The 25,149-nt window shown below is 43.1% G+C and overlaps 1 protein-coding gene across 1 annotated transcript; it reads left to right on the top strand.

Annotated features, from left to right (window-relative positions):
• Positions 1 to 1,009: 1,009 nt before the first annotated feature.
• On the top strand, positions 1,010 to 2,900 carry bhlha9 (basic helix-loop-helix family, member a9). Its single transcript, XM_011483109.3, has one exon. It carries the CDS (start codon positions 1,677 to 1,679, stop codon positions 2,535 to 2,537), a length of 861 nt encoding a protein of 286 aa, XP_011481411.1. The 5' UTR covers positions 1,010 to 1,676; the 3' UTR covers positions 2,538 to 2,900.
• The last annotated feature ends 22,249 nt before the right edge of the window (positions 2,901 to 25,149 follow it).

Here is a 25,149-nt window from a genome sequence, read left to right on the forward strand (position 1 = left end):
ACAGGGCTCTCATAAACCCCGACAACAAGTCAGTGTATCCATAGAAACAGTTCAGAAGAGACTGTAGAAGTGCTCAGGTTTTTTTTCTGTGTGCAGTCATAGCAGTTAGTTCTGTGTGAACCCTTCCTGACCCATGCAATTACTTTCCCACTCACCAATCCGCAGAAATAAAACTTCTCATTACATGTGCAAATGTACAGGTGTGCTGCAGCAAGTTCTCTGATGAGACGAACTCTTCAGCCTCCTCCAGATGACAGACGACACACGTGCTGCGATCACATTCCCAGTGATGCATAATAGAGACGAAAAGCAAGCAAAACAAATCACACCAACTGAAACCAAACAGAATGAAAGAATGAACTCAAACACCTGCTGTGACCCTCAATATTTGCACACGCAGGGGCACAGATTATATTCCTAAAATGCTCAAAGTAGCAGGTGACAAGAAGGAACAAAGTTTGCATCTTTGTCTCTCCCACAGAAACTGCACTTTAATTGTTTTAGAGGTTTGAAAGTGCAATACAGACAAAGGGCAGGAAGGAAGCAATGCTGCTCTATGACCCCAGTCAGTGTCTGAGGGTCAGCCTGTGTTTTCAGTCATCTCACCCTTCAGTCACGGGTTTCTGATGCATCTGAACATTCTGCAAATGTGGATTTTCAGAAACTTGCTGACAGGAAACCCTGGAGCGTAACTGGAGCGTAATTTAATTTGTCCACCATCCATTTGTTTAAAACATGAAAACCTCATCCCTTCCTCAGGAGATCCACCTTTAGCAGGCAGCAATGTCATTTTATCGGCTTGTAGACTTGCAGAAGCGCAGAAGATAAAAGATCGATAGCCTGAAACAGCAGCAATCCCCGGTTCTAATAGTCAGAAATCTCCCCTGGTTTCTCCCTCCCTTTGAAGTTGTTGGCTTGCTCGGCTCTTGTCCTCGGGTGCTGCCCAGGCCTGATTTATGAGAATGGATTCCAGGGCAGCTATTCTAAATTACATAGCCCTCAAACCTGAGCAAAGAGAGACAGAGAGAGGGAGAATCGCCACTCTGCAGACAGCTAATTGCCAGGATGAATCGAACCCACGAGAGATAAGACCTTTCCTCTCCTCCCAGACTTGACAAAAAGGGGAAAGAAATAGAACAGATTAGCTGAGCTGAACGAGCAGGTAGTGAGTTGTGGATTTACCTGAGACCAGAATCCACAAAGTGATGCCAGCTTTACCCCAAATCTAATATTTGAACATCGTTCAGATTCCCTGCAGCTCCACATCACTGAAACTTTAGGGAGAAAAGTGAAGCAGATCTGATGAAACGTACATTTTATTCCAGATTTGACATCTGAGCAGTTAAAGTGTTAAGTTTCCAGTGATATCCTAGTGGGGGGGGAGTCAGAGCGGGAGGAGGAGGTGACAGTGCCATTTGCCTGCAGGGCCCCCATAAACTTTGAAAATAGGGAGAGAGAGTGTACCATTCCTTACAGGTGACTGTACCATGTGACTTCACAGTCTTTATAAAGCAGGCCAACCTGTCTCGTTCAGGTACATGTAACCACAGGGCACCTGGAGAGTCAGAGGAAGAGCATACCTGGGCTGTCGGTGCAGAGTAAGATAGCGGCAGCCCGCTGAACCATCCAGGGACTCCACATTTCGTTGGCCGTGCAGAGGGTGCATTTCTGACACAATGAGCTGCAGCAGCGTCGCAGGTTCTGAATTCTCTGAAGAAGAGTTGGAGCTCGGCATAATGGTGTCTGGGGATGATGATGGCACATCCAAGCAGTGTTTTCATGACAGTGAGGGCTCAACCAGCAGCCCCGGAGATCCGGAGGAGGGCCAGACCAAGAAGCGCAACCGGCCTGTTCGCTCCAAAGCTCGAAGGATGGCTGCTAACGTCCGTGAGAGAAAGCGAATAATGGACTACAACCAAGCCTTCAATGCTCTCCGGGTGGCTTTGAACCATGACCTTAGCGGCAAGCGGCTCTCTAAGATCGCCACACTTCAGAGGGCCATCAACCGCATCTCTGCTCTCTCTGTGTTCCTGAGCTCGAGCCCCCCCAACAAGCCCTGCAGCCACCGGGAGTGCCACAGGTCCCCTGTGGGGGGAGCAGCAATGGGAGGATCTCGACCTGAACAAAACAGAGCAGCGGTTCCTCGCCTGGAGCATCAGAGCTATGCACCGTGGCATTCAGCAATTTCGCAGCAGATGCAGCCACAGTCTCACCTGCACAGGCTTTCCACTGACCCACATGTCTACAATACCAGGTCCTCGTGCCCTCCCTCACCCCACTACCCCTGTTACCCCACTGAGGGGCAGCTTTACCGCTCACATGGACACTGCAGCAGCCCCCACAACCATCCGTCCAGTCCGGTGCGGTACCCTCAGGTGGGTGAGGCTCTGGGGTACCAGCCCGGCACGTGGGCCTCGTGCACTCAGGCATACATGGACACCTTTGTGGAGCCGTCTTCCACTCTGGGGCTCCCGTGGCAGGTGAGCTGCGTGCAGGAGCCGGAGCAGAGCTTCCCTCTGTGCTCTGATGTAGTGTGACTTAATGGACCGTTAGCCAGCCCGAACCTCAGAGACTTCAGAACTGCAGTGTTTTTGCAGCGGTGCTGCAGGCTGCTTCATGTTGCGGTCTGGAGGCTCGTCTGTGATCAGACCTTTTGCTGAACGGTGTTCTTATCTTTAAAACATTCTCGACTCCCGCAGAGACCGAATGCAGGATGGGATGTTGACAAACGTGAGAGCGCAAAAATGAAGCTCAACTGACATGAGCAGGAAGTGCATTCTTAGAGAGTTTGACTGAGAATTTAATGCTACATTTGTTTTTGTATTTATTCTGTTTATACATGTTTAAAATGCTGAATGTCTTCTGGTGAAAATGTCTGCATTAAATCTTGTGGTTTACGACTTTTTGCCATGCCTTCTTTCTATAAACATGCTCTCATAACCTTGCTCACATGCAAACTTTGAATGTGTGCACGCATGCCCCCAGGGGCATATACACCTCTGTGTGTGTGTGTGTGTGTGTGTGTGTGTGTTTGATTATAGCCCGAGGATGTTAGTCTCCAACATTTTGAGTGTGAAATGACACAAGTCCTTCAATTAGCTGAAAAATTTCCTCACAAGTTCATTCTTGTTCAGAACTTAGGATGTTTTTTTCACACAATGTGGAGAACAAACACAAAAAACTCTTTTACACTTTTTTACTCTGCAAAACCTCAAAGAAATAGATGCAAATGCAGCAGCATCGTTGTGAGCTTCAGCCATCGTGTCAGTCGACAAAAGCTTTGCCCTCCCAGCTGAGCGCCGTGTCATGGAAGACAGCCTTAATATCAGAGTACAGGACAGAAGCCACCGACAGATTTATGTGGGTTCAGGAAGTGCGCCCCGTCATCAGCACAGTGAAATCCCCGTTTAGCCTGCTCTGGCCCACAGGTGCAGTTGGGTGTTCCAAGTTTTTTTTGAACATCCTGGAGGTCTAACAACAACAACAACAGACTCCAGAGGCTAAAAAAGCCCAGAGAGAACGTCTACAGGCTCCCTGGAGAGTTAAATGGGGTGTGCAGCAGCAATTAGCTGGCAGGAAGGAGAGGGCAGACAGGCTGAGAGATGAATGGAGAGGAGGGACATGAAGAAAAAGTAGGATGTAGGTGGTAGGAAAAGAAGAGGGACAGCAGCTCCAGCCTGTTGTTTAGCTCCTCCCCCTTCAGGTTTGAGTGAGTGGGAAACGTTGACTCACCAAGGACAGACAAGTGTGACTGACAGCACAGAATGACGGCATGTCTCCTCCTCCTCCTCCTCCATTGGCACCAAACGTGACAGTGCCAGTTCACTCACTCATCTCTGTCCCGTCTGTACTCAAGAGTGAAAGTGGGGCTGTCACAACAGAGCTGTGCATAAAACAACGTCAACGCTGTGGGGGTCCACAGATGCTGGACCATGGTGTGTCCAGAGGTCACAAAGCTTTGTGGGGAAGTTTAGGCCAAAGCAGCTTCAGTCAGGATTAGATGCTACAACAATAGGAGAAAGTCAAAAGGAATGTTTTTATGAAACACACCTCAATTAAGCATTAACTGCTTTGGTAAAAAAGGGAGAAAGTTATGGCAGATCCCTTTTCTGCTGAGTCCAGTTCTGCCTGGGGCTCCAACATCACGGGGCCAAGAAGGAGAGGACAAACAGACAAACAGACAAACAAACAAAACAAACAAACAATCCTCACACACACACAGACATTGGAACATCATGAGAGCACTTGCATAAAAATACATACATCAATAAAAAAAAAGATTTCTTCCCTGTAGACACAAGCAATGTCCAATTGAGATCAGTGCAGTCTGGACTTTAGAGGATCATCTTTAATTTTAAATTTGTAACAAATCTTTTTGTTGGAAACGCTGAAACCGAAAATAGAAGATTAGTAAATGTTATCTAAGAAAAGGTCTCTTAATGTTTCTTTTTCATACATAAATGTACCTATTTTGTAATTCATATTCAGAATTCATTCATTCATTCATGCAATGAATGAATGAATGAATTCTGAATATGAACATGAAAGCGCATATTTTTCTGTTCAGAGTTTAGATGTGGAAACAGGCCAGATTCACCTGCAAGGCTGTGCTGTGTTTCCAGCTCTGATGTGGTTGGAGTCAGTTTGTCAGATGGTAACAGCTGAGGTCTGAACACAGATGATGTAGTCAGACTTTCCAGAAACACCCCCTTCCCCAGCAAAACAGCAAAGAGCACAGAACGTCCAGGAGGAGGGGCTTAAGTTGTGAGTTTGCTGGAGTGGCAGTGTCTCCTGAACAAGGTAATGGGATTAGTCCTTTTATTATCCTGAGATGTGTTCTAGGATGTGGTCAGAACACCGACAGAGCAGCAGGAACAAAGCTTAAGAACCTTCAGGACGGACCAGCTGGAACCTGAACACTGCTGCATAAGTCAGGACAGACACACAGAGGAGAAGGACGTCTGCATGGTTCTGATGTGCATGCGTGAGAAGCTGACATCTAAGTTCACCGAGAAGACTCATGGTTATCAACACACCTCCATGGACTTTGAAGCTTCAGGTTTACAATATAGCATGACTTTAAGATAAGAAGAACAGCACTGCTAAATGATGAGCGTAGATGAGCTCTGTGCTCCACTTCAGGTGGGTCCAGAGGTGAGCTGACAGTGGAACAAAAACCCAAAGCAGCTTCACTGCGTGAAGGTGTGGACGTTTCAGGGTGTCTCTGTTAGCAAGCAGCACTCTGTCAATCAAACCCGTGATGCAGGATCAATCAGCTGTGAAGCCAACTCGTGTGCTGGAACAAACAACTGTGCTGCTGGTTCATGGACCACCTCAGCCCACTTTCAGCAAAGACAACAGTCAGACGGGACTTAGACAGCGAGACCAAGCTCCAAAGACCAACACTGACGGCTCAGCAAAGGAGCCAGAAGGCCGACTGATGCAGGATCTATGAGTGTACATGTGGTGGAGGAATGTCCAGCCAGTGTGCCCGTCCCACTGCGGCCTCCATCTGTGCTGTTCAGAATCTAACAGTTGACGTTAATAAGGATCTGTCTGAGTTGTGTGCAGCACACAAGCTTCACAGGAAATCGTCTCATAAAAAATCAAAAAGAAATCTGCATTTCTAATCCAGTGAAAAGAGCCTGAAGCTGCTCTGCTGACGACGCTCATATAAATCTGTTTCACGGCGGAGGCACAGTGTTTATGCAGTGACTGCGCTCCGCTGTCTGCAGAAAAGTCAGGACGTTCTGACTCGTGACTCACCTGAGGCTTTACCTCATCTATTCCACATGTGAGCCAGTCGATGAGGCATCACTTTCTCAGACTGCACTGCCCCTGAACACAGGCAGCCGACGGATGCAAGCATGGGAGAACTGATGCCTGTGTGAAACATGAGTCAGTCAGCAGAATGAAGATGAATGTTGATGTAATACACCCCAACACAAACACACAAACTCTGATACAGCATTGAAAGTGAGGAATAAGAGGAAGGGCTGCAATTTGTGCTCCTGAGGTTCAGCTGTGAAACACATTAATGCGGTCAGTGGTGGTCAACTTCAATCCTTTACCACGGTTTTAAGAGGAAGCAAAATGAATAGATTTTGGTTTTTATTGGAATCTAAATAAGGCACAGCCTTTGATCAAACCCCAGCATGATGTACCTATGCAATTCTTCAGCCCTTATGTAAGCAAAAGGAGCAGATGTTCTCTGACCATCCTTTAGGAAAACTGATGTATTTACATTTTTACATTCTCTGCTTAATTCCAGGTAATAAATGGATAATGTTAAGCTTGCGCTTACAGGTGTCGGTGTTGCTCTGAGATGGACTGGCAAACCTCCAGGATGAACCCCGCCTTTGCCTGGCAGTAGCTGGGACAGGCTCCAGCAACCCTTTGGCCTTGAAATGAGATGAAGCAGGCTTGGAAAATTTGGTGGCTGTAGTTTGCTGCATCTGTGTTTGAGGTTTTCTTTTTTTTTTAACTCTTGTGCTATCCTATGGTGTCAAGATGACCATTGACATGTTCTCCCTAACATGACAAAGGTGGATAAAGGTGGAAAGATTTCATGTAATCCATGGACACCAGTGAAGATCACAAATCATTGAAGAAAAAAGATCAGTGCACTGTTTAGTGGGTCTAGATGACCCAACTCCCAACGTTAAAGTGACTAGGATAGCACAAGGGTTAATTCATTCACATCTCAACACTAGATGAAAGCCATGATGTCCATGTTTGTCCCTTTACAAGGCTCTGACAGATGTCTGTTTGTTCTCCGTCACAGCTACACATTGAGAGGAGGAACAGCAAGGATGTTGGTAAAGGATGCTGAGGTTGGAGATACTAGGAAAGAGGTCTAAAAGAAGACCATGGCGTAAGGAGGGTTACACTTCACACCAGGCATTTGTTGCATGTTACGGTATATTGTCTTCTCTGCTCCCATGCCTTTCTCTGGCTTGAGCTTGTCGTGTGTGTATGTGTATATATATATATGTGTGTATATGTATGTGTGTATGTATGTATGTGTGTATGTATGTATGTGTGTATGTATGTATGTATGTGTGTGTGTGTGTGTATAAACATATATAAATGTGTATACGGTAATTATATAAAAACGTTAAAGATGCCATTAAAGGCTATAGAAGCATTGTCACGTGGGCACCGATGACCTCACCAAGACGGTGTCGCGTTCCGCCACCGTCGGCCAGGCTTCCCAAGCGGGCGGGTCTGCTCTAGCGATGTAACTCATTGGGCTGGAAAATGGGGGGGGGGGGGGGGGGGGGGCTGGCTCAGGCTCAGTTCAAGGTGAGCAAAGTTTTACTCAGCTGCTCAAAAATATCTGTCAAGTTTTAACATTTTTTTCTAGGATCTTGAATAGACAACAAGGTCATCATGACAAACTTCAGTTTTTTACTCCAGGGAGAACTTTGTGCATGAGATGTAGAAGTGTGTTTTTAAGACCAAAAGGCATGATGGTGTACTGCAAAACAGGATCAGGTCTTTGCACAACTTTCTGGTCAAACGTTCTTTTCATTTTTTTCTGCGATACAGAAAGATTTTTGCAGGTCACTTCACAAGCTCGGTACAACTTTTTCCTGAAAGAACCACCATAGTCCAACACATTTTGTTTAGCGTCACAAGAATTAGAAAGACATTTGTCTTTCAAAAGCTTTAGGGGAGCACGAACAGTGTGACCAAACATGAGCTCCGCTGGGCTGAATCCAGTGGATTCTTGGACACTTTCTCAGATGGCTAACATGAGAAAAGGCAGACCTTCATCCAGTCATTAACAGAGTCTAAGCAGAATTTCAGTCAGACAACTCTTGCAGTAAAGACATTTATTTTCACATTCTTTTAGTTTGGCATAAGGCTCCGTTCATTTACATAAGACAAGATCTCCATAAAACTTTTAGGTATTACACTGCCCCCAACGGAGCTCACAGGTGGAAGCCGAGGAGGAGGGTGGGGCGGCGAATTCAGCGCTTGTGGTAAAGGAAGAGAAAGAAAAACTTGCACACCTGGACTTTAATAGGACGCTGAACAGGTGAGTTGATTAAACTGAACCACACTTGGGAGGAGTAACTGAAGTAAACGCACTGCTCGAGTTGCCTGCCTGAAACGTTCCCAAGGGTGCTCACTTCAGGCAGACAACTCATGCAGTAAAGACATTTATTTTCACATTCTTTCAGTTTGGCATAAGGCTCTGTTCAATTACATAAGACAAGATCTCCATAAAACCTTTCGGTAATAAACTACTCCCAACACGAAAAGATCATCAAGGTTGAAGAGAATGTGAACGTAAAACAATGTGTAAGTCAGATGAAGTGTGTTTCGGAGGCATTCCATATTCAGACTTACAAGTATGACTGCTATGTGTGATCCGGCACCTTTGACCGTTGGGCCACTCCCGTTCGAGTACAGCGCCACAAAGGGAACAAACTATCTAGATAGAAGAGAAAAAGAACCAGGCAAATTTGAACGTGGAGCCAATGTCCGCAGAAACGCTGTAGGGAACTATACATTGAAACCGCCATGAAACAACCTGTAAGACAACACGAAGCTTAACATCCAAAACCCGACGCTTCCACTGACATACTATGATGCAAGCTTAAGAAACATCCATAAATTCGACGCTTTCATCTGAAGTACTATGATACCAGCTTAACAGGAATAAATTTGATGCTTCCATCTGCATGCTAATAATACGAGCTTAAGTAACATCCAAATTCGAGCTCCATTGGCATAATACGAGCTTAAGACATCCTAATTTTGGGGCTTCCAACTGGTGAAATATGGTATTCAACATCCATAATCCGAAAAATTGTTTTCCATTCTGCTGCTAACGTATTGATTGATTTAAGTCTGAAGTCTCTTTGAAATGTGGAGGAGGTCCACCGCCCCACCCCTTTAGTGCAGAAATAGGTACGTGGCAAGCAGTTGTCGTTGCGGCACTCATTCAAGGAGTGCAGGGGCATGATCTGCAGGGAAGCTGCAGGACGAGCAGAGACTGTGGAACTTGAAAGCCAGCCGACTTTGTCAAAGGTTTTACGTCATCCACCAGAAACGGAAGTGCTGACCGGGGAGTAGGGGATCACAGGCTCAGGAAGCGATGCATAGATAAAGACAAAGCAGTATTAGTCTTGGCAATGAATATGTAAATAATTTAGAACTGATCAGTTTAGAATGTTCAAGATAAAAGGAATAAAAGTGCTTTAAAGAACAACTCTGAGAAGGTGAAATCAAGTAGTGAGTGTAAAGAGAAGGTACTATTTGTGTATTCATTGCACCATAGAAAATCCTCAGAAGCACAGATTCCAACAAGAAATGACAGTTAATATGGAACCTGCCGTAACATTAACACCAAAAATAAAAATTTTAAATGCACCAATGGTAAGAGAAGTAACCTTTCGTCATTTCCGGAGGGACGCACCTTAGGAAGGCCACCGAAGAGCAGGCGAATAGAAGTGTAACCAAGGTCCAAGGAGATTACATAGATGAGGAAAGTCACCATGCCACGTAGCAATGGACTGCAGCTCGGCTGGATTTGATGCTTTGTTCTTCATATCAGTGGTTCTCAAATCGGTGGACAACAAGAGCACAGATAACTCAAATATTATTTGTCAAAGGGGTGTCTGGATATTGCAAAGGAAGAACAATGTGAGATCCATGAGGGATTGTAAGTTTTGATAGTATTTTAGCCGGGCTGAACCTCATGCATTTAGAGGCGGATGACAGCAATTCATTAAATGGAGATACTCTTAGTCGAGTGTCATCTGCTTGAAAGCAGGGCAGACTGAGGATTGGCTTGCGGACACAAAATTTAACTCTTGGAACTGAAGCTGGAGAGCGTCAGCAATATTGTTTCTATGGCCAGGGATAAAATTTTCTTGTAGTATAAAGTAATTTAAACACCAAACGATGTCAACCGATGACGGATTAAACTATTTATCATCACACTTCTTGAAACCAACATAAATAATCTCCGTGGCTGTATTCTCTCAGAACACCATGATCCGTTAATGAACCATTAGAGCTCTGGATTTGGGTTCAACATCCTAAATTTCTGGCGGCCGGACACTCATAAACCACTCTTCATAAAACTCCCCCCAAAACCAACGGAGAGCGCGCAGCAGAAAAAGACAAGTGGAGTGAGACCGACGATTCGAAACAGTCATCGCCACAATGAAAACCACTCCAAGCATCGAGAAGGACAGACCAGAAACGCAAGACAAAGAAACATTCAGAACAAGGAACACGGAGGTCCAGGACTGAACTTCCTAGAACGAGAAAACAAGATGAAGGGATAACTGTGGGGAATAATGCACATAGCAAAATTGAGGTGGCCCAACAGCGACAAATCCCTTTTTCATACATCCAAAATTGAAAAGACGATCCGCGGCATGAATACGAGGGATGACATAGTGGGCAAAGAGGCTTGCATAATGAACCATCCAGATTTATGGCAGAAAATAAATCCAGACGGGTGGAGGACCATACGTCTTACTCGGACAAAGCAGAAACCTGGTTTCAAAAATGAGTCGCAACAACAGAGATGCAGTGACAGGGATAAAGGAGGATAATTGACCGTGAGAAATCATCAAGACGCAAAACGAAGGGGAGCCCATGGGATTAAACAAATTCCAGCTCAGGGCTTCTGACAAATGTAGTCGAAAACATGAGGACTGTTATGACAGCCAAAAGGTAAACAGACAAATAATATGATGAGTGCCACCTGATGCCAAAAGATGACTGGGAGGGATGGAGAGACAGAACAGTGAGAACATCTGCGGTATCTGCCTTCCACAGCCATGCACTCCGTCCGGTGGAAATGATCTTGGAGATGGCATGGTCAGCTGAAGTGCAAAAAAAACAAACTAGACAGGATCACAAGGAATTAGGCTGCTGATGCCTAGAATGAATGTACTGCGATGCGCATACAGGTCTAATATAAGTCGCTTCAAACCTGAATACATCTGACTAGCCACCCTTAGGGGCTGACTCGAAAACGGGAAAATGGGGCCCTGGAAGGAGCCCATCATATAGCCCCCACAATCAGCCAGAAACGCCTGAACCAACCAGAGAGAGAGAATAGCAAAATATCTGTTAGGTTGAGAAACAGTGACGCAAGCCGACACATTCACAAAGGTGGCTAATGCTAGTTCCCCGAAGGCTAGGGCTGGACTCTCCGGGGCACACAGAGTGGGGTGACAGTCCACACACCAGCTGGCCATAATGGAGGAAGGATGGAGCAGAACCAGACAGCAGAGCATGTGGTTGTGACTACACCAGGATCACTGTTTCTGGACCAAGCGAATTAAAATGACAACATGAGCCACAGATGCTGCATACAGAGACCAATGAAAAGTAAAAATGTCCACAGTTGAGAAACAGGTCCAACGATAAACCAATCCAAATGCTGGCTAAACAATCGAATGTACACAGCAGCTTTGACAGAAAAGAAACAAAACAGAGAGCCACCATAACAAAGCCAGCATCGAATGATGGCCAAGATTCACATCCAGCTCCTAAACAACACAGCAGAGAAACACGGCAAAAGCCACAACAAATTCAGCCAGCAGGAGAAACCCATCCAGACGAGGACCGCCAGCCTTCATAACCACGGAAAAGACCCCACAACCCCGACACCAGGACGACGCAGAGCCACACAGCAGCATCCGAACCAGGAGCACATCATTACTCTTAAGAAAGGAACTGCAAATCTCAGGGTCCTTAGGGGCGTGACGTCCCAGGCGACAAGGGTAAATAAAGAACCAGGAAGATCCTGGAGCGAGGAAAAGCCTCCACACAAAAACGCAGAGGAAGAGGACAGCGTGGCATGCTCAGAATAGAGATTCCGGTGATCACAGCGTCCAGGGAGGCCATGACATCACCCGAACGAGCGCCACTGACAACCCAAACGCCGCAGGACACTCTCCCCGCAGAAGCATGCCTGAGACGCTAGGCGCTGCTGCGGCAAAAGACCGGGGAGCCGCAACGATACCAGAAGTGCCGAAAAAGGAAGGGCAGATGGGGAGGAGACGGACGCCCCCACATCTGAAGAAGGGGAACCATCAAATCCGAAGAAGAACGGGGGAAGACATGTGACGCTGAGAAAGCGAGAAGGAGAACAGCTAGCATGGAGAACTGGCGACGAACGCAGCAATGCAGTAAATGAAGAGAAGGAAAAACTTGCACACCTGGACCTAAATAGGACGCTGAACAGGTGAGTTGATTAACTGAACCACCTTAGGGGAGTAACCGAAGTAAACGCACTGCTTGAGTAGTCTGCCTGAAACGCTCCCAAGGTCGCTCACTTCTTTAACATATTCAATGTTTGGTGGAATCTTTCCAGTGCGCCTTGGGACTATCCGATGTTTAATGGAAAAGGGTTTGATAATTTGGCAAAAGAGCTTTGAAGTGAAATTAGAACCCTGATCGGACTGAATAGATTTTGGAAAACTAAATGTAGAAAACAAATTAACCAGTGCCTTAATGATAACTTTGGTTCTACGTGTGCTCAAGGAAATTGGTTCAGGATAGTGTGTTGCAACAAATATCAGAGTTAGAACCTACTGACTCTACTGATCTACCTGATCTGTTTTTGGGCAGGGAACCAACACAGTCTACAATGAGTTCTATTTTAATTACTCCTGATCACAGAGGAGGTGGTTCAAGGACTGAATGATCCTTTTAACACATGCATAGTTTGAGAATTTACTGACAACAAAGTCACCTGTGACCTCTTAATGACCCAAGTGAGGCTACAAAGACACGTGGTACCATGAGCGAGGTCCCAAACACTTCTTATGAAAATGCAAGGACCCCACGGAGAGGGAACTCTGGCGGTCATCTGGGATTCATTGAACCGTAGTTACATACATAATTTTTGATGTTCAAACGGTTCTCCTATTGCAGGTATATGATGCAAAGGTCCAAGTGAGTGGAAGACCTGCTTTGGTTTTCTACTCTTATTACATATATGACATGAATGAAAATATTTAAAAACATCAGATTAGAACCAGAAAAAACAGCACAGAATAAGATGGAAAGTTTTCTTTACCCCCAAATTACCAGATGATCCATCATGTGCCAAGCTGAGAATTGAATATTTTTCCAGTACAACAACTTGCTGAACACAATTCCATCCCAAATTACCATGTCCGGGAGGAAACCAATCACATACCAAAATTCCATCTTCAAAAGTGTTAGATAATTTGTGTAAGAAGTGTAAGATGAAGGTGATTTCTTTACATTCGAGTTAGTCTTGTGTATTGGTGTCTAGATATATGATGCAGTTTTGCATGTTTGAAGGTGTGCATATTCCATTTAAGCATCTATTCAGGGATCCTTTAAAACTGATTATTTGTACAATAATATATTAGTATGATTATCAGTTTGACCCCTAGACCATTCTCAGTACTAATTTAACAGAAAACCAACGTATAGAGAAATGTTGTTTAATTAGACAGGAAATCTGCCTCAGGAGATGTGACTTACCTTCCACCATTCACCTGTGCTGACCCAAACCGGCCGACACTTTTTATGACTGACTGCAAACAGCAGAGGGCAGCAGGTGTTTCTTTTTCCAGGCTGCATCCCTCACTGAGTCTCCTCTTCAGCTCCTCGCTGGATGTGACTGAAGCCAGGAGACCAAACGTCACTGTTTTAGTGCCTCAGACTTCCTTTGTTAACAGCCAGCCATCAACGTGATCTGAAGCAGAAGCACACACACCCTACACATGGTAGGCACAGTTCATCCTGTCAGTCCCTGATCACAGCAGCTGCACCTCTGAGGTTTACCGTTTCATCTGAAATCACATTTATGTACTCAGCTAATACTCTGTTCTTCTAAAGCAGAAACCTTGTCTACATGTTCATCTGTACTTCAGGGAGAGTTCAGCTTCTCTGAGAATTTTGAAGAAACGTGACAGCAGCTAATCTGTTTCTACAAACGCACATCTCTGGCATCCAGGAGTTCTGTTGGCTTTCATGGAAAGATGAACATCTCATTCTCTTATACATGTACATCTTTTAAAATGACAAAACTGAGTAGAAAAAAGGTTCAGAGATTAATGCAGCTTGAGCGAGAATGAAGCGACCTTTTGAAATGTTTGTGAGACTTTCCCTCAGTGTTTTCAGTGAACAGGTAAACAGTCATGTTCAGATTTCAAATGACTCCTCTTGACCTCAGAGGGCATCTTCACAGTTGCAGAGGAAATGTGCTCATGTCTAATTTCAGGTTGTGAGGTTTTTGAAAGGGAGGTGGCAAAAGATAAACGTGAAAATGAGGGAAGCTCCAGAGCTGAGCAGGTGCCTGTGTGGAGCAGAGCTCAGCAGACATGGGTGTATAGATGAACTGCTGACACAGCTGAGTCTAAGCCTGTTGGCATAGGGGGCGGCTCTGGATCCCAGGAAGCGTGGCTGATTTCAGGAGACATTTGGTGAACAAATGAAAACATATTCCTTTTGGGTGTGGCATGCCTGCTGCAATTTTGCAGTGCCAGAAATCCATTTTTCCTCTTTCTTCTGCTAACCACCGGGCAGCCCCATGAGCAGGCAACCCCAAGTATAAAATTTAAAATGCAAAAACCACAACCCAGAGACTGTCTAAACTTTTTTGTTAATGTAGTTCTCTCAGTAGGTTTGTGATCCATATCTTTAGTTTCTGTTAATCCCTCATCCATGGACAGGGGCAGATTTACCATCAGGCAAAGGTTGGCAAATGCCCCCCCAACACTTGGGTCCCCCGAGCTGAACTCTTAATATAAACGTATTAAATGACTTACACACCCATTACTATTTAAAGTCCTACTCCAATTTTTTGTCCTTTTTTCTTTCCAAGGTACTGCAACAGGTTCTTATTCTAAACAGCACAGCCAGTCCAGTGGACTTATACATGTCACTGGGTAGAGGCTAAAACCCTGATTCTGCTGTTCATTCTGCTTTTGAGTTGTCCATCCTTCTGCTTGATGTTGGGGGGGGGGGGGGGGGGGTTATTGATTTTGACTTGTTTTACTTGAAAGGTTTTTTTTCAGCACACTGACGTCTATATTTAGTAAGACCAGAGAAAATCCTCATGAACATCTCACAAAATCCTCCAAATGTCCATCTTGCTGGGCCCATCTCCACCAGCCTGATCTGCTCCACCTCAGTTTGGAGTTTCATCCCAACATGTCCATACGGGATAGTCCTCAGTGAAGCTTGGCTCCTGGATGGTGCTTCCAGTAGGAACGCTGTAAGGAGAGCAAAACGGTATCCTGACTGCAGTTTCACTTCTTCAGGTAATGTCTGGGGACACTATACTCACTAAGATTACATGACTTTCTGCCACAGTTATAAGACCTGTTCTTTGCTTCATCTTTCAAATGATGAAGCATGGACAACAGAAGGAAGACACTGACTGTTGAAAGAATTAGCGCTGTGCATTAATCTTTGTCAATCAGCCCGTAGAAGAAGACTCACCCAAGAAGAAGAGAATGCAGGATGAATGAAAGCCTGAACACAAAACAGTAAAATCATTTAAAACAGAACCAAAGGGTCTGATCCTGACAGGTGGTTCATGAGACAAAATGCAGAATGGAGCCCCTAACAAATGAGGCCCCAGGTCACTTCAGATTGGTAATGGGACATCTAAATCACTGCACTGTTAAAACAGCTGTTTAATTCCTGAATAAAGAAGGGATTCTGTTCAGCAAAACAGGTCATCAAAGTTTGTCTTTATGAGAACAGTTCTAGTGACTGCAGAGTTATTTGGGTGTCAACGTCAACACTATAAAACAAAACAACATTTCACTTCAAGGGCTGCCTGAAAATCTTTAGTCAAGATAACAAACTTGATTTGTTGTGTTAACATAACTTTTTGTTGTATTACATTTAAAAATCTTATTCAACCAAAGTACTAGTTGTCACGGTGTGGGGTGGCTAGAGAGCCGGTAGGACCCAGATGCAGAGACGGGAGGCCAACGGGTTCAGGACTAAAGGGTTTAATGACCAACAAACAAAAGGCGCTGCAGAGCAGGATGACAAAAACCAAACAAAAGTCACTGTGGCGTGGCGTGGCGTGGCGTGGCGTGGCGTGGCGTGGCGTGAAACAAGGAACATGGCATGAAGACGTGAACACAGAGACAAAGGCTAATGGACCAGCGCAGGAGGAAGGCAGAGACAAGACTTATATACAGACAGGGCAGACAAGACACAGGTGAACACGATCAGGGCAGATGGGGACCAAAGGAAGTAAAACTCAAGAAACATGACAAGACAGGAAACCTTTCAAAATAAAACAGGAAACAGAACCAAACAAGACAGAACAAGAACTGAAAAGAAAAACAAGACACAACAAACTCAAAACCATGACACTGGTGTTTTTATTCTGATATAGATTTGAAATTAATGTACACTTTTGGTTTTTATAACTGAAAACACAATTCTCAACTCATTTAAAAACTGAAATTGTATTAAGCAAGGGGTTTCAATCAGATTAAGTTGCAAATATTTGTCAAAAGAGCTCACATATTAATTTGACTATTTGACTATACCTAAAGACGAGCACAAGATGATTAAAAATGAGAACTACAATTGTTAAACACCAAGATTCCTCCATCCATTTTATGTCTCTGCTGCATCCCTTTTTAGGCTGCCACAGCCTAACCCGGCCACTGTTGGTTACAAGTTTGTTGCAGGGACACACAATCACACACACAAACCCAGGGGCAATTTAGTTTAGAGTGATCAATCAATGGATGAAGCATGTTTCTGAAGTGTGGGAGGGAATCTCCCCGAATCTGCTTGATATCCTTTAGAAGAAAACAGGTGGAGTGAGATAGAATCCAGACATGAAGAGAGCACCTCTGCCAGTTGAATACTCTGAAATGAAATTTGCTTCAGAAAGTCTCCTTTGGTGTTTATACTCAGAGCAAATGCAGCAAATACAGGAGAAGAGAAATAAACAGGTTTGGACCAGGAGAGCTGATGTTTTAGTGCAACTTGTTTTCTGACATGCACATCCTCTGGGAAGAATCATAGGTATAGTGAAAACGTTACAAGTTGAAGTTGAATAAGTCAGAACAGTCAGTAATAATGCAGCTATGGATCAGATGACCTCTACCGGTCTGTGCTCATGCAAGTCTTTGAGGTATCAATTTCTTTATAAACTTGATAAATATAACGTGTTTGGATTTGCCAAAAGTCACAGAATGAACCCATTTTCCCCGGTTGTCTTGGTTCAATCCTTCACCATTTTCATATATCTCCCCTGACAGTAATTTCCTTCTCCTCCTGCTTCTTTTCTTCAGTGGTTATAAAGCATGTCATGTTGCTTAATGCTTGGCTAAGCCTTCGTTCGGCTCAGTTTTGTTTGTTTTTTCAGTCACACTTGAGTACCACTTCAGCAGAGTAGGTTGAACAAACACCTACTGCCGTCTCACTTTTTTTAGCCCAGGCCACCGGTCTTTGTGTCCATAGCACACTGATAACGGCGAGCAGCAACGCTACAACTCAATAAATGCATGCTAAACAGTCTGCAAAAATGAGAACCAATTCCACCATAACTGGAAGAACCACTTTCAGAATCAGAATCCTTTTATTGTCATTGTGGTGATACAATGAAAATGCAGCAGCCTTCGAGTGATGAAGATAATTTAAATAAAATAAAATAAAAATACTGTAAATCACATCTCCAACTAAAAATATACAATATGTACAGAAACAGTTCAATATTAAATACGTTTCTCAGATTAACCAAACCTTTAAAGAATTTTACGAAACATTATACACGTCTGAAGCTACATCAACAGATGATTTACTATTTTTTTTTCAACATTGAAAATTACTACCGTTGATCAGGAAGATGCCAATAATTTGGGCAGGACCATTTCATTGTCAGAAATTAGCACTGCAATTCGGTCTCTCCAAGCAGGTAAATGTCCAGGCCCTGATGGCTATCCTTCAGAGTTGGGCTTATATATTTCATAAGGTTAAGAGATTTGGTTTGGGAGATAAATTCTTATGCTGGATCAAACTTTTAAATGCTAATCCATTGGGTGCTATTAGAACCAATAGCACTCAGTCCACTTACTTTTCACTGCATCCTTCAACCAGACAGGGCTGTCCTCTAAGTCCACTTATTTTTGCTCTAGCGACAGAACCCTTGGCTATTGCTATTCGGGATGACTCGAACATTAGAGGAGTGCATCAATATGGTGTGGAGGCAAAGGTCTCGTTGTACGCAGATGACCTACTTCATGTCTCTGACATCAACCGGTCAATACCTGTGATATTAAGTCTGCTATCTGATTTTAGGAAGTTATCAGGATATAAACTTATTTTGAGCAAAAGTGACATTTTCCCCCTGAACTTTGGGGGGGAAAAAAATCACGACTATCAAAGCACTATTTACAGAGGCCCAAAGGGCTTGGAGGAATGGCCCTGCCTAATTTTAGGTACTACTATTGGGCATCCAAAATAAGAAATTTTAAATATTGGTTCGGAGCTTTTCCCACCTTAGACTGGTTAGCCATGGAGTTGAACTCTGTAAAGGCTAGTGTCTATCAATGTCTTGTTATATTCTCCTATAAAATACCCAACAAGACAATATTCTAAGAATTATATAGTTAAAATATCTCTTAAGATTCTGACCCAATTTTAGTGTTTTTTTTGGATTACAAATCTACTCGCATACTGCTCCTTTAGCAGCTGATCCTTTCTTTACGCCATCTCTTGTTGATAGTTTTTTTAAAATGGGCCGATCTTGGTTTACGGACCTTTAAAGATTTGTTCATTGACAATGTTTTTGCTTCTTTCCAACAATTATCAGAAAGATTCTCCCTCCCAAAGCAACAATTTTTCCGATATTTACAAGCCCATAGTTTTGTTAATAGTACTTTCCCTTCATTTCCTAATTTATCTGAAACCTCGACCATTGATTCTTTGCTCTCGCCTTCTTCTTCTTTGACAGGGTCCATTTCACTCATTTACAGTCAGATATCAGCTATCCGGTCAAAAACTCTGGACACCATAAGGGCTCTTTGAGAAGATGACGTAGATGAAGCTCTCCATCTAAAATGTTCCCTAATATTTCTCCAGCATGCGATAGATGCCACCAATGTCCAGGAAACCTTATTCATACATTCTGGCTTTGCCCCAAACTCCTGGGCTATTGGACTGAAGTTGTTTCAGTGATATCACGCGTTATTGACAGGAACGTGAGCCCAAACCCTCTAATTGCCTTATTTGGAATTTGTACAGGGCCACCTTCCCTATCAAAATCCCAAAGGGACTCCCTCGCCTTTATGAATCTTCTTGCAAGAAGAGCAATTCTGTTAAAGTGGAAATCACCACACTCCCCATCATCTTCGCAGTGGCTCAAGGATGTTCTGTACTTCCTCAAGTTGGAAAAGATAAGCTTTCTTCATGCTGCAACGCAGGTCTGTCTGAGCAGAAACTGACTGCAATGATCCCGTCACCCATGATGACTCTGTTCTTCTGAATGAAGGATAAGGGATGTTACAGGCAGGTTGGGTGCATAAATAAAGCACTTTGAGATATAAAATATAAAATAATGTAACAAACCTGAATTAAAACTTTAACTGACAAATACTTGTTAAGACAGGTTCAGAGTAAGGGTTAAGTTTCATGAAAGATCATGAGCATGCAACAGGTGAATTAAGAAAAAAGAGTGACTTTTGACGGTAAGAAAACATACTGTCAGGTTCTTTTAGGCTCTGTCTTCACATACAGTTGAACTCTTGGGCAGCTCACTTCAGTTTGAATCCACATTGACTTTCCATGAACTAAAGAGAAGGTAGAAAATGACATAAACTGCACGTATTACCAATAGGAAAGAAAAGTCCACAGAAAAATTCATGAAAATGTCTGAAATTGTTTGTCCAATATTTGTGGTGTTGTGGGGAGGTGCAGGCGCCAATCAGTGTATAATAGTCACAGAGCCATAAAACCTTCATCCTGGTCACTTAGGGCAAAACCGCCCCCACAAGAGCAGATGTTGTATCTTTGCTGGGTTTCTAGTTGTGTTTATATGCTGGGTGTGGCAGTTAATAGGTCCTATCTCCTTATCCATCCAACCATTTTATGAATCTGTTTTATTCCAACTTGATGTCCCGGGATTGCTGGCACCTACCCAGCTGCTGAAGGGTGATGGTGGGATGGACCCAGGTCTGTTCACCAGACCATCATGAGCCACACAGAGGCAAACAACCACACACATTCTCATCTAAGAGACAATTTAGAGTCACCAATCAACCTATGAAGCATGTTTTTGGACTGTGGGAGGAAACCAAACTGTCCAGATAAAACCCACACATTAACAAGGAGAACATGCAAGTTCCAAAAAAACAGCCAGGATTTGAACCAGGGCCTTTTGCTATGAGACGAGAGTGCTAACCACTACTCCACGTGTGCAACATTTGTTTTTATTGTTTTCCTTTATTCCAACTGAGTCAAGCTATCTTGATGTTTGATATGAGACCAGATTATTTCACAGGGAAGATGCTGCGTGAATGGAGTACAAAACGATAACTAATGCTGTGTGAGACTGATTAGTTTGTGCATGTTCTTCTCCAAAATTACCTTACAGATCTTAGAACAATAATGAGGATGCTAATGACTGGATAGATCAAGGATTCTCTGTGACAATTTCCATTAAGGAAAAATCAATTTACTGCCAGCTCCTGCATGCTTCCTTTAGCTTAAATTTTGCATGACCTCTAGCCACCAATACTTACTTTAATAAAAATGTAAAGTTTTTCTTTTGTCAGAGAAATAGATGAATAAAGATATAGCTTTATCCCTAAATGTGTGAATACAAAAAATCACATGACTTTGCATAAGGTTACCTGGTTCTGTGAAAAGAGTGAGGGTAGCGACATCCTTCTAACATGTTGAAAACGGTCAGCTTTAGACTTAAAGAAAATTAGAATGTCATCAAGTAACACTTCAAAATTAAAGGAGAGCGTAAGTTTTTGGGAAAGCAACACTGTACATTCAATAAAATAAAATGTGATAATTAGGTATTTGTAGTTGGTTTAGTAAAGATTTGTTTATGTAATTTCAGTTTTTAAAACAATAAAAATCTTTGAAAACCGTCTTTAAATACGTATTCAGAAAGGTATGGCACATAGTTGAGGATAATAGATATAAAACACAACACAAGATGACAAAAAACCTTTTACCGTAGTAACCCAAATTGTTACTCACATCTGCCACAGCAATGCACCTCTGCAGTCCTCCTTTGTAAATGATTGTCTGTCTTGGTTCAGTCAAAGGGCTGCTGGCAACTTACACTTTACATCTAGTGTCAGGAGTTAGATTATAAATTCAGGTGATACTAGACATTATTAACAGTTCAAACCCTTCTGCACTTTTGATTTTAATAAATGATATTTTTTTCACAGTTTAAATCAGGGGTGCCCACACTTTTTTGGCATGTGAGCTACATCTGAGACAGCAAGCTCCAAAAGATCTACCTATACATAGCTTAGTTGGTAATATGCAGGAATGGTATGCAGAAAACCAGTTTTCAATTGAGTTATTACTGTAACATGGGCAAGACCTTTAACGCTACTGTCTACCTCATAACCCATGAGTGACAACGAAACATGTCGTGCCAGCTCAGCCCGGCCAAACAAGGTCTGGGTCAGGTCCTGGGGAACCAGAGCACCCTGATGGAATGTGGGCCACTGAAACAAGACAGAAATGGACTAGATGTGAGAACAAGGTTCTGTTGGAATGCAACCCCTAAAGTAATCCCACCCAGAGAAGATACACACAGAGAACATGGCGTAAATGGATGGTTGAAACCCACAATCAAGGCTAACTGCCAAGCAACTAGTGGCTCAATGTTCCAACATCCACAAACTTGAAATTGAAGCAGTAGACCTCAGACATCTCAGTCTAGAAAGGCGCATTGCTAGGAAAAGCTAACATACTGCACAGGACCCTCAAGCTCCGAGGACCAGAGAGGACCCAAGCTTGTGTGAGAAGGGGCATTTTTTTAATATATATAGTATTTTGAGACTTGTCTAAAATACTACGTTTCTGTACTAATAATTCAAAAAGTACACAGTAAGAGTACACAAATCTTTGTGAGAAAAAGATTTATGTGTATTAATAATATTTTTGTAGTAATTCATGATCAAGACGACTGAAATGTTTAAAAATGTATTTTTATTTTTTTGGTTATTTATCTTTGATGGCGGCGATGTACCCACATGTTCTTCGCGATCGACGTAATGAGCACCCGTGGTTTAAATAAAATTAAAACAGCAGAATCTACTAAAGTTAGAACCTTTCATACTTTCAGCATTTGCCACTTTAAACGCTCTTTTGTTGGTTCTACAGTCAAATTGAATTGATAAAATAAAATCTCTTTCTGCTTTTAGTCATATGTAGCTTATATTGCTTATGTACTAAATACAGACCTGTCAAAACCACATTTGTGGAATTTCTTCCCAAATCTATAAAAACATGTGATCATGACAAAGTAGTGGATGAATGATTTATTGGTGTGTCATCCCCACAATGGAAAATAAATAATGATGCAGCAAAGTTTTCTAATAAGACTAAAGTCTGCAAACCAGCCCTGAAGTACAGTAGCTTTTGTTTGATCAAACCAGAAGGGAGGTCTTACAGGAATAAACAGCTGAAATTAATCAGGCAAAAACAATACAGCACTTACAGCTGATTGTATAGATGAATAAGCATTTATGAAACATTTATTTTCCTGTTAGTTTTTTAGTAGAAGCAGCGTTATTGTTGGTGTTAGGCAGTTAATATTCTGCCTCATTTAATATTTGTGGAACATTTCTTCTCTCTCAGCAAAAAATAAAAAATCTTAATGTTAATTAAACATCCAAAGGAAACAATAATCAGCTTTGTGATTACACCAGTTAAAACATATTTGAGAAGAGGTTTGTTGACAGTTAATCACAGCTATTTTAATTTACTTCACATCCAAACCAGTAATTGTCTTAATTTTAACACATTCTTCTGTTAGAGAGAGCTTTCGGTACATTTAGCTCTGAGTTTAGTCTTTTGACAGTTTTGATGTACATCTGCAGGTAAAGCCTACTGCTTTTGTCCCAAGCTTCAGCTGTCAGTCACATGCTCTCAATCAAAAACCGTGCTCCCATGTTCACTTCAAAAAGAGGAAAGAATAATGGAAGTCCAGTGCTTTGAAGTCCTTGTCGATATAGTTTATTCAAACTTTTATTTTGTTGACCAATTTTGAACGTCTGTATTGCTACCGGACTGGACTGGACAACTAACATAGACGTCCTATCCCAGAAGGCCAGAGTCGACTCCACCTGCTAAGGAGACTGGGGACCTGGAGTTAACAGGGCTTTTTATGATGGTGATGTTGCATCTGCCCTCCTCTACGAACTGTGTTGCTGAAGGGATGGGTGCACTGGCAGGAACAGGAAGAGGATAGACAAACTTTTGCGGAGATCTAGCTTTGTTCTGGGATGTCCTCTAGAGTATGTGTGTGGTGGGTGAGAGGGGGATGTTACAGAAACTGAAATCAGTCATAATCAATCATCATCATCCTCTGCATTACACTATGGGTGTACTGAGAACCTCCTTCAGTCAGAGACTGACACACCTGACAGGAGATCTTTCCTCCCGTCAGATATTAGACTCTACAATGCTTCATTCAGTAGACACTGGACACTTATTCTATAATGTGCTATGTATTGTTTAGTCTGCTGTTTTTTACGGAGCTGGTAACAAATCAGTTTCCCCTTTCATTTAACGGACAATGTCAGAAAACGGCAGTGAAGCTCGTTCATGAAGGCAAAACCACAACAGGACAGTGTCCTGGTGATAACACTAGAGATGTCCTGATCAGGGTTTTTTTGGCCCTGATCTGATCTGATTCCAAGTCACTTGGTTTTGAGTATCTGCCGACAAAGAGTCCCAATCCGATACTTTTGTAATACATTTAAAAAAGTAAACAAATTTAATAAACAGATCACATTTTTTATTATTAACCTTCTTTTATCATTTTACACTTTGCCTGCTTCTCTGGATTTTAAACAACATATCATGCAACCGACTCACAACAGAGGGCACAGTTTCAACCTTGTCATCAGTCATGGTTTACCTGCTACTGTGTCCATTGTTGTGGATCTGGCTGTATCTGACCAAAAATGTATTAAATCTGTTCGCTCCAAGTCTCCACTTGTCTTAAAAGCCCCCTGAAATGTACTTGTAGGAAGTTTTAACAGTAAATAAAGATCTAGTCTCTATTTAGTTGCTCCACTAAAACCTAAAAAGATAAGAATCAATCCCACACCCCCTTGGAGAACTGAGGGATTTAAACAATTGAAGAGACGTTGGAGAAAAAATCTAGCCACAGGGGTTGCAAGCCAGTTGCCTCTGTGCCGGTCCCAAGCCCGGATAAATAGAGAGGGTTGCGTCAGGAAGGGCATCCGGCGTAAAAATTGCCAAAATAACCATGCGAATCCTCCACAACACTTTTGACATACCGGATCGGTCGAGGCCCGGGTTAACAACGACCGCCACCGATGCTGTTAACCTACAGGGTGTCGGTGGAAATTTGACTACTGTTGGTCGAAGAAAGAGGGGAGGCAGAAGGGTCCGTGGCCAGAGAGAGAAGGGAAAAGGCAGGAACATAGGTTTGAGAATAGGGACTCTTAACGTTGGCACAATGACAGGGAAAGGCAGAGAGCTGGCAGACATGATGGAGAGAAGGAAGGTAGATGTACTGTGTGTGCAGGAGACAAGGTGGAAGGGCAGCAAGGCACGTAGTATTGGAGGAGGATACAAACTGTTCTATCATGGTGTTGATAGGAAGAGAAACGGGGTAGGTGTGATTCTGAAGGGGGAGTTTGTAAACAGTGTTCTAGAGGTGAAAAGAGTCTCAGACAGGATGATGAGCCTAAAGTTAGAAATTGAAGGGGTGATGGTGAATGTAGTCAGTGGGTATGCGCCACAGGTTGGCTGTGAGTTAGAAGTGAAGGAGAGATTCTGGAGTGAGTTGGATGAGGTCATAGAGGGTATCCCCAGAGGAGAGAGAGTTGTTATTGGAGCAGACTTTAATGGCCATGTTGGTGAGGGCAATAGAGGTGATGAGGAGGTGATGGGCAGGTTTGGTGTGAAGGAAAGGAATCTGGA

The sequence above is a fragment of the Oryzias latipes genome, chromosome 14 (genome assembly GCF_053564925.1).
Source record: "Oryzias latipes strain Hd-rR chromosome 14, Olatipes_Hd-rR_3.1".
Taxonomy (NCBI): Eukaryota; Metazoa; Chordata; class Actinopteri; order Beloniformes; family Adrianichthyidae; genus Oryzias; species Oryzias latipes.